Source organism: Phoenix dactylifera, unplaced genomic scaffold (genome assembly GCF_009389715.1).
Source record: "Phoenix dactylifera cultivar Barhee BC4 unplaced genomic scaffold, palm_55x_up_171113_PBpolish2nd_filt_p 000121F, whole genome shotgun sequence".
NCBI lineage: Eukaryota > Viridiplantae > Streptophyta > Magnoliopsida > Arecales > Arecaceae > Phoenix > Phoenix dactylifera.
This window is the reverse complement of record NW_024067689.1, coordinates 596,931-606,488: the sequence shown is the minus strand read 5'-3', so window position 1 is coordinate 606,488 and position 9,558 is coordinate 596,931. Positions and strand designations below refer to the sequence as shown.

The window sequence follows — 9,558 nt, the reverse complement described above, 5'->3', positions numbered from 1 at the left end:
ATGGAAGGTTGGAGACGGACGGACTATCAGCATTTTGGAGGAAAGGTGGCTGGTGGAGGATACACTGTAGGGCTGGCCTACCCTGATTGACCATGGATAGTTAGAGGGTCACATAGTCAGTGACCTGTTTGTTCAGGGGGAGCGGAGATGGGATGCGAGTCTTGTCAGGAGAATCTTTGGTGAGCAGCTTACGGATTAAGTCCTATCAATGCCGATCCCGATGGAGGAGGTAGTGATGAGTTAAGCCCTGTTCAATGCGACGTTCGCAGCGGAATTCGAACAGGACGTCGTTCATCGTATGAACGCGCCTCGGATCGTAGAATTCAAAAAAATTTCTAGATCCAAATCCAGAAGATCTTTGAACTCATTAGGAAGGAAAGATTAGGATCTGAGGAAGGTTTATTAAGATTTATAAAACTGAAACAAAAATCAGAAGTTATAAATTTAAAGATCTCATCTTCAAAAATTCTGCAGGTGTAGAATACCGCAGCCTGATGATCTTTCTAGGATCCTGATTAAGCCACGCATGTGTCCGGCCTCTACAGGTATCCACACGAGGATCTAATCATCTGAGATAAGATCTTATCGGAGTACTAGCTCCTTGCAAAGACCTCTCATGACTATCAAATAGATTGGAAAAAATCTGCAACATACTTCCTTAAAGAAGAACCCTTTCTTCTTTGATCTTACTCGCAACGGAGCAAGAGGAAGGAGGAACCTTTGCGCGTGGATCGTCCTTGCCTTGATGCCGTGGAAGAAGAGGATGTAGAGGACCCCCTTGCTGCCGTGGAGAAGGAGGAAGAATGGGCTTGGGCGTGGAGGAAAGAACTCCTTCTTTTCTTGGGCGAATTGATTCATAATGTCTCCCTTGCTATCCTTTTATAGATTGGATTTAGGACTTCTCCTAATCTTATTAGGAGTATGGGACTATAACCCACCCTTGGATTAATGCCAAGTGTCCAATCCTTGTGCTCATAGATGCATGACATGTGTCCACTTAATCAATTGATTAATTTTCTAATCACATTAGGATTCCTAATCTCATTAGGAGAATTAATTGATTTGGGAGCATGCATCCTACGACGCCATGTGGACTTTAAAGTCCGCATAGTGTGAACATGACTTAAGTCATATTCATCCTACGACGATATGTGGTCTTTAAAATCCGCACAAACCTTGGTTTAATCAAATTGACCCAATCATGAACCCAAATCAATTTGGGTCGAACCCAATTTGATTTGGCTCATTAAATCAGCCCAATTGCAATCCAATTGCAATCAATTCCACTTAATTCTTCTTCCATTAACTCACTAACGTTTAGTGGGTTAATTTAATTACCAATCATATTGATAATTGACTTCAATTGAGATTCTAAATCACAATTATGATATTCTGACTAATTAAATCCTCTATGTGTGTGATCCCGTAGGTTCTATTCTGACTGGTAGTGAGACATATTGAGATCTCCATCTCAATATCACTGAAACTCCTTTCAGTGGACTGAAACTATTTCAGTTCTACTCTCAGAGTTCACTGATCACCAAGTGAATGCCTTCGAGTCTCACAATCCACTAGTGACACCTAGCAGTATGTGGTGGCAACCTAGCAGAATGGAATGTCTGAACCTTTAGGTGCAGTTAGCGTATGATACAGTCTCTCTATCATGGATCCCGACGTGACGGAGATTATGGATATCTCATCAAACCCCATCGTCCGTCATATGTCAAATTTATACGACTTCCAGTTCGAGATATGGAAAACTCTTTTTCCAAAATACCTGGCCAGAAATTTATCGAACTCAGTCTCATAAATCACATAGGATCACTCCTAATCTATCAAGATCGATAGATCCCATCTAGATGCAACCCTATTCCAAAATGAACCTACTGTAGCCAATCCGCACTACAAGGACCCGAATGGCTAGGGCCCAAGTTCACATGCTCGTCAAACTACATCAACCTCACAGTGAATAGCTGAGGCATCGCAGGTCAAAGGACCAGTCATACAACTACAGCATAAGTAGTCATTGACGAGTGGATAGACATCCATGTGACTACTATCTTTGGTCACGCTCAGTACCTTGTTCTCTAATAAGTACTCGCATAATCACTCCAGTATCTCTACACCGTGGACTCGAGACTCGTCCATCTGACTAAGTGATCTGTGCACTAATCTCAGCGGATTGATCACCGTCCCTCGTGATGGATCCATCGATCAGGAGCATTTAGAAATTAATCCCTAATGACACATGCCTCAAATTCTTAATTCCTTGAGAATATGTGTCATCATCTATTAATTTCTTGAACGATTCATGGACACATACAAACATGAATGAAAACAAATTGCCCAATCCTATTTATTAATAAGTGTCAAATTACAAATTTATGCTCCGGATTACAAATATGTGTCAACCACGTTGGCTTTTAGGGCATACTTCTAACAAGATAGATGATAGGAGGGTATGGAGGCTGATTGGTCGGACGACAGTAGGTGCTCGCGATATATTGAGGATGAGTGGGGCATCGGTGGCTCAGCAGATGGAGGCGGCTGGATTTGGAGGCTACGTGTTCATCCTTGCGTCGCACTTTTTCTGTGGAAGGTAGCTTGGGGTTGCCTACCCACGAAGAGCGTTCTGGCATGGCGGGGAGTGAGGATTTCTTCAGTATGTGGAGCTTGTCCGGAGGTGGAGGAGACCATATACCATGTGCTGATCGGGTGCCCACGGGCCAGTCAGATATGGAAGAGTGCAGGGGGTTCATTTTGTCCAGGGGCAGAGGTAGTCGTCCATTGAGGAGTTCCTGCTCTTTTTGAAGGAGTCGACATCAGGTCCCGGACTGGAGGAAAGAGGCTCTCGGGCAGCCTACCTGGCCTACCACTCGTGGTTGGACAGAAACGCCCGGATCTTTGAGAGCAGCAGTACGCCCCCGAGAGTGGTGGCGGTTAAAGCATTACTGCATGCTACAGAATTCACCAGTGCTGCTGAGATTTCACCTTTTAGCCTGGCCAGGGACATCTGGAGCCCCCTTTCTGCTCTTGTAGCACTCAGGTATGTGTGCGTATCTTGGGTGCCCCCACCTCTTAGCTTCCTGAAGGTAAATTTTGATAGCAGTATGGCAGACGATGGAAGATGTGGAGGTGCAAGTTTTGTCATCAGATATCATAAGTCCATACTAGTGGCGGCAGGCGGTCAACGGATCTTCGATGCCTCGATGGTGTGTGCTGAGCTCAGGGCAGCCTGGGAGGGCGTCTCTTTTGCCCGTCGGACTTTAGGTGCAGATCTGCTTATTCTCGAGGGCGACTCGACTACGGTGATCGACTGGATCCGAGGTCGGGGTCATGCGGGGGAGGGTAGGCCACTGCTCCTGGATATTCGCAGACTGCTGAAGGTGTGATATGCCCATCAGGCCACACATACCTACAAAGAAGCGAATGGAGCAGCTGATTGAGTTGCCTCCTATGCGGCCCACCACTCTGGTGGTTTTGTGTGGATGGAGAGTGACAGATTGACGGCTTCTTTTTCTGCCTTGTTGTTTTCTGATTTTCTTGGTCGTGTCCATACTCGTAGGGTATGAATCACCGTTATACCAAAAACAAAAAAAGAGGGGGAGGGAGGGGGATGGGTGGGAGAGGAAGAGGCGGCGGGATGGAGTGTTTTAGGAGAAAAAAGAGACTTTTAAATGAAGGTATTTTGGTAAAAAAATAGCTTTCCGATGGGGCCTAAAAGTGCTTTTTCAGAAATTTCTAAAATGGAGCTTCTTCTAAAAAGCTGTTTTTAGCTTTTTTAGAAATGCTAAAACAGTTTTCGGAAATTTTTACCAAATACTTCTATTTTATCTAAAAGTACCTTTAAAGTTAGCCTCCAAAGACGAGTAGATATAGAATAGTAAAGGCGCCTCCTAGTTTAGAGAGAGAGTGTACACGCAACACTTATTTTCGAAAAGCGATGATATGATAAAACATTATAAAAAAATATTTCTTTTTATAATTATATAGCAATGAATAAAAAAAATTATAAAATGGAGAATGGTGCCGAATCATGGCAATGAGGGGTAAAAAGCAGCGTCCCTAGACGGCAAGCTCTCCTGCCACTTGAATTAATTTTGGGTGGCTAACGTTGCTTTATGCATGGAGTTATTGGTTATTTCAAAAAAAAAAAAAAAAACACTTAGCTAGCCAATTGAAGGTAGCTTCTCTTGGTCGCATGGCTCTTCACTCCCAACAAGGATTCAAAGATTATCTTGATTTATAAACTATAATAATGATTCTTTAAGCTGCTCTTGACATGATTCTTCCAATTTTGATAACAACTTTATAGTACTTTATTTTTCCTAAAACACATTGTCCAATACCATTTTATTTCTTGCTCATTAGATTAGCACTCTACAGCAATTAACGACCAGTTCAATATACGAAGAATAAGTGTGTCCACTCGTGAGGCTTCATTTAGGATGACTACGTGTCGGTGTCTTCTTCTTTGTATTATTATTATTTTTTTAATTTTGTTAACTACACCTACAGTATGAGCTGCCCTCGTAAATAAATAAATAAATAAAATAATTAAGCCTCGTTTGATATAGCCAATCACCCGCTTCAGTGTAGGACCGGCGTGCTAAGCGCGTGAGGAATAGTGTTGCTGCTGTAAAGCTCGCAAAACGCTGCGCCCGCGTAGTGAAATCCTTTCGTCAGCAGGCGGTTTCCATGCCAAACCGTCCCTCCCAGCCAACTTTTTGACATTTTGGACACGCAAAGCCCAAAGCACGCAGAGAGAGAGAGAGAGAGAGAGAGAGAGAGGTAACAATATAGGAAAAGTTTAGAGATGGAGATGGGAAGGAGAACAGGGAGCTACTCCGGGAGTAGGAAGGGTTAGGCCAAATAAAGGGAGAAGTTTGATGGAAGGAGAAAAGGTGGCAGCAATCAATGGGGGCGATGATGGCGGTCTTGGTGGAAGCAAGCAGGAGCTGCTGGGCTCAAAGCTAAGGAGAGAGATATCAGCGGGGAGAAAGGGTGGCCGCTCCACCCCGGTCCCCCCTTGGGTGCTGCTGGAACCCAATAAGAACAAAGCCGTGTCCTTGGCCTCAGGGAACTCCTCCACTGCCGCCGCTGTCTCGGCTAGAAAGCTTGGGGCCAGTCTCTGGGAGATGCAGGACCACCTGCCCCTTTCCAAGATGAGCCGAAGAGGCGAAAGGCTCCGCCGCGACAAGTGCGGCGAGCCCCTCAACCTCCCTGGTTCCTCGGAACAAGCTTCTCCCATTCGAGTAAAGTTTCAAGTCCTGGTTGTGATTTTGTTTTGGATTACGATGCTCTTATTATTCTGATGGATTTATCTGATTACAAAAAAAAGATCTTCTCCTTACCAAATCCATTTAACTTTGCTTTGCAGTTGTTGTTCAGGCTTAAAACTAGCTAATTCTCTGCTAGCTAGCTTAGCTCTGGTGCTGAGGATATTTGTTCCTCTTTAATTAATAAATGCTTTTGATTAGGGTGGCTGGTTATTTATATGTGTTTAACTTGCTGCTGGTAAATGATATGGTATTTAGGTTACTGAGTGGGAATTGGTTTGTTTGTTGAGGAAATTCTCTTCTGACATGCTTGATGTGTGTTGCTGAGGACTTGATGACATCAATTTTTCTCTGTTTAATTTGTTGATTGAAATGTCGAGCTAACTATTTTTCTTTATTTCTGCTTCTAACTATTTCTTTTTTTCGTTTAATGTAAGATATTCTAGTTACAGGCTATGAATAATTTTGTGCACTTCATGAATAACAAACCTAAAGTAGATGATTAACGTATTCTTTCACCTTGGGTACATCCCCTACAATCCCCAGCCTTCTGATAGCAGTGGAGGAATTGTCTGCCATATAATTTTATTCTTCATCCTCAAAAAAAAAAAAAATTCTTCATATAGATGGCATGCAACAATATTTGATGTTTACAAAATGGTTCAAATTTAGTAAATAGATAGAGAATGACAAGGAGGAAATATATTCTTGGTTGTGGAATGATGGAAAGCTTACTGTTTTAACTATTTTTTCTTCTTGGATGATATTGAGGCATAGCAAGAAAATTTTCTGTTATAGCATGACTATAAGAACCATGCTTGACTGCAGGATATTTTCACCCCTTTTTCATTATTTTCTTATAGCATCATGTCAGATATAATCAGAGAATGCCTGAATTCTAACTCGCTAATTAATTTTGTAACCCTGTTTCTCCAAGACTCCAGCTTCAGTCCTCCATTTGTTGTAATTCCTTCACCATCTTCTGCCCTGTTTGTCGTTTATAGTTTATACCTGAAGTTCCCCATGTTATATGCATCTGATTTTTCCTTGCTGAACTTGTTGCCACCTGTTATACATATAAAAATTGAAAATGATGAGTTTTCCTCTACTGCTAACTAACATCTTGCATGTTCACCAGCTTCAGAGTGCCGGCACTTTAAGGAGACATGTTGTGGCCTCATTGATTCAGCACCAGAAGCTGATTGAAACGAATAATCACGATCTACAAGCTGTGTCCCCTACAAGTGCAAGTTATAGTAGCTCAATGGAGGTAACCTACTTTATATTTAGCTCTTCAAACTTCTTGTGTTGTAATCGTTATGCCCTTGACTGAATCAAAATATATCACCCAAAAACTTGTACAAGGATTTTACTAGTTGGGTCCTCTTGCAGAATATCTTCAAATCTTTCCTTACCTGATTTTGTCATGCACTTGCAGGTTCTCTCATGGAACCAGGTCATGACTCCTAGCAGTTCCACAAATTGCAGAGGAAGGATTGGAGAGTCGGGATATAACCTTAAGGCATCGACAGAATTAGTGAAAGTATTGAATCGGATCTGGAGCCTGGAGGAACAGCATGCATCTAGTGTATCATTGGTCAAAGCACTCAAGGTGGAGTTAGGTCAGGCGCAATCGCGTATTCAGGGACTGATGCAAGAACAGCAAGCTTGTCGCCATGAAATGGATGATCTGGTGAAGCAAGTTGCAGAGGACAAACTAATTAGGAAGAACAGGGAACAAGAAAGGATTAAAGCAGCAGTCCAGTCCATAAAGGAAGAGCTTGAAAATGAGAAGAAGATAAGGAGACTCTCGGAGAGTTTACACCGCAAATTGGGTAAAGAAATAAATGAAGTCAAGTCGGCATTTTCTAAAGCTTTGAAAGAGCTGGAAAGAGAAAGAAAAAGACGTGGTTTGCTAGAGGACCTCTGCGATGAGTTTGCAAAGGGAATAGGAAATTATGAACAAGAGATACAAGAATTGAAACAAAAATCAGCACGAGATACTGATAATAGATTTGACTGGTTGCTACTTCATGTTTCTGAAGCATGGCTGGATGAGCGATTGCAGATGAAGACTGCAGAAGCACAGGGGAATCTGGCAGAAAAAAACATGATAATAGAGAGGTTGAGTGGTGAAATAGAATCTTTTCTTGAGACTAGAAGATCCAATAGCTCGAAGAATGGTATAGCATATCGTACAGAGGCCAGGAAAAATGGTAGTGTGCGGCGCCATTCCCTAGAATCTGTCCACTTAAATGGAGCCACCAGCGCACCTCAAGATGCTGAAGATGATGATTCTGTGGCCAGTGACTTGCTGTGCTTTGAGCTGAACATGAACATCAACGGCGGTCCAATTTATGACCAAATTAAATTGCAAGGTGAAAATGGAATAGATAAATCAGAAGAAAAAAAGAAATCTAGTTCTACAAATGAGAATATGAAATATTCTGAGAAGGACAAGGATCATGATGTATCTGGTATGCAAGTACAATTTGTGGAAGAAACTGATAGGACCAGGCTATGTAATGGAAACCCAGTGCATGTTGATGATAGCTTAAATGAGATTCACTTGCCTGCTCATACTGATGCTGACTCCAGATGCATAGAAGTAAATCAAGGCAAACCTGCTGCAGCCCAGAATTCTGAAATCTGTCAAGCTCAAGATGGTGATCAAAACTTAAAAAAGAAGTTGGATAAACAGCATGAATCTGATCAGCTAACCGGTAACTTAATGAAAAACCAGGCAGATTTTCCTAGAGGCACAAAGTTTAATCCTCATAGGAATATCAGGAAGTCTTGCGATCACTTTTTATTGCAAGGTCATTTTGCACCAGTTGGTGGGGATGATTCTTTAGGTGATTTCTGCAGTCTATCTAGTCCGGTGCAGCAGTGGAATCATCAACATGTATTTGCTGACCTCGAGATATCGGAGTTTTCGTCCAAACTACCGCAGATGGCACAAATGTGCACATTGAAGGCAAAACTACTTGAAGCAAGATTGGAGGGAAGGCATGCTCGTCAGAAATCTTCAAAAGGATCCTCAAATGGATCTATCACTAAAAGGAACAAGCAGTTGCAGTTACATTGACCAAGATGACAGTTTGTTTTTGGATGCCTCATTGTTCAAATATTGCGAATGATACTTTCTGAGCAGGAAACATCATCTCAATTTCTTTTCTCTGTGGAACTCAGCGATGTAAATTTGGAATTTCATCTGTTTAGCAGGAGTTAAAATGTTCTGCAATGGTTACATAATCTGTAGCCTGAAATCAGTAGCTTGGTTGTTTCACTTTGGTTGTATTTCTCGATTTTTTTTTATAAGATTTAATCTGTGATCAGCATTTCATTCAAGTTTGTTGCATTTCTTCAAGATTAGTAAATTACTACAACTGCCTCGATTGTGTAACGGCTATCAGCTACTTTATCTAGGTTTCATTTTTTGCCTATTAGATTACCTATCTGGTTATTTCTAGAGTATATTAGTGGTTGGGATTCAATGTTCATATCTTACTACCCTGTGACTAAAAAAAGAAAACTGCTGCAATCCCCTGCATCTTAGTGTGTTCAGATATCATCAGGGAAATTACATGTTCATATTTGTTATGCATGTATCTAGTGTAACATGATGTGCAAACCAGTATGCTTTTTTATGAGGTAAAAAACAAGAAGTAGGACAACTCTGCATAAATTAGAATCGCTACTGAAAAAGAACAAATCTCTATATCTTGATTTGAGATGCATCACACCTTTCACCTTTAGGTTAGAGAAAATGCAAATTCTACCAATCTAGCGCTTTTCGTTTAGATGATTCTCTCTCTCTCTCTTTTAAAAAAATAGAACTAAGATTATTTACTGAATTTGCAAAGTCTGTTTCATTCGTATACAATCTTAGCCTTCCATCACTTAATTCTAGTCAGGCTACCTGCTTTTCCCCAGACAACATCTGTTAATATTTTGGTTCCACTATATTTACTTTTTGAAACATCTGACAGTCTTCATCAGCCCCTTTATTGCATCAGATTGTAATCTACTCCTTGGAATAGTCAGAACATGTCTTCCACCAAGGCAAACAATTGCTTCTAAAGGTCAGGTAGTAATTCTGATAATGTTGTTATTCTAGAAATATGGCAAGAGCTTTACTTCACAGAGAGAATTACGTTTTATTTTATTTATGTTGAACATTTATTAGTATGAACATTTCATCTCTCTTGTTTATGCAACAATCAGAATTTCCTTGTGTTGATGACAAATGCTGGAGTGTTTGCGGGAGTTTTCATGG

General features: G+C 41.3%; 1 protein-coding gene across 1 annotated transcript; it reads left to right on the top strand.

Moving 5' to 3' along the window:
- Nucleotides 1-4,775: 4,775 nt before the first annotated feature.
- LOC103713496 (uncharacterized protein At5g41620-like) lies at nt 4,776-8,628 on the top strand. The gene is made up of 3 exons (XM_008800452.4): nt 4,776-5,255; nt 6,418-6,549; nt 6,718-8,628. The coding sequence occupies exons 1-3, from the start codon at nt 4,890-4,892 to the stop codon at nt 8,365-8,367; spliced, it is 2,148 nt and encodes a 715-aa protein (XP_008798674.2). The 5' UTR covers nt 4,776-4,889; the 3' UTR covers nt 8,368-8,628.
- Nucleotides 8,629-9,558: the final 930 nt, after the last annotated feature.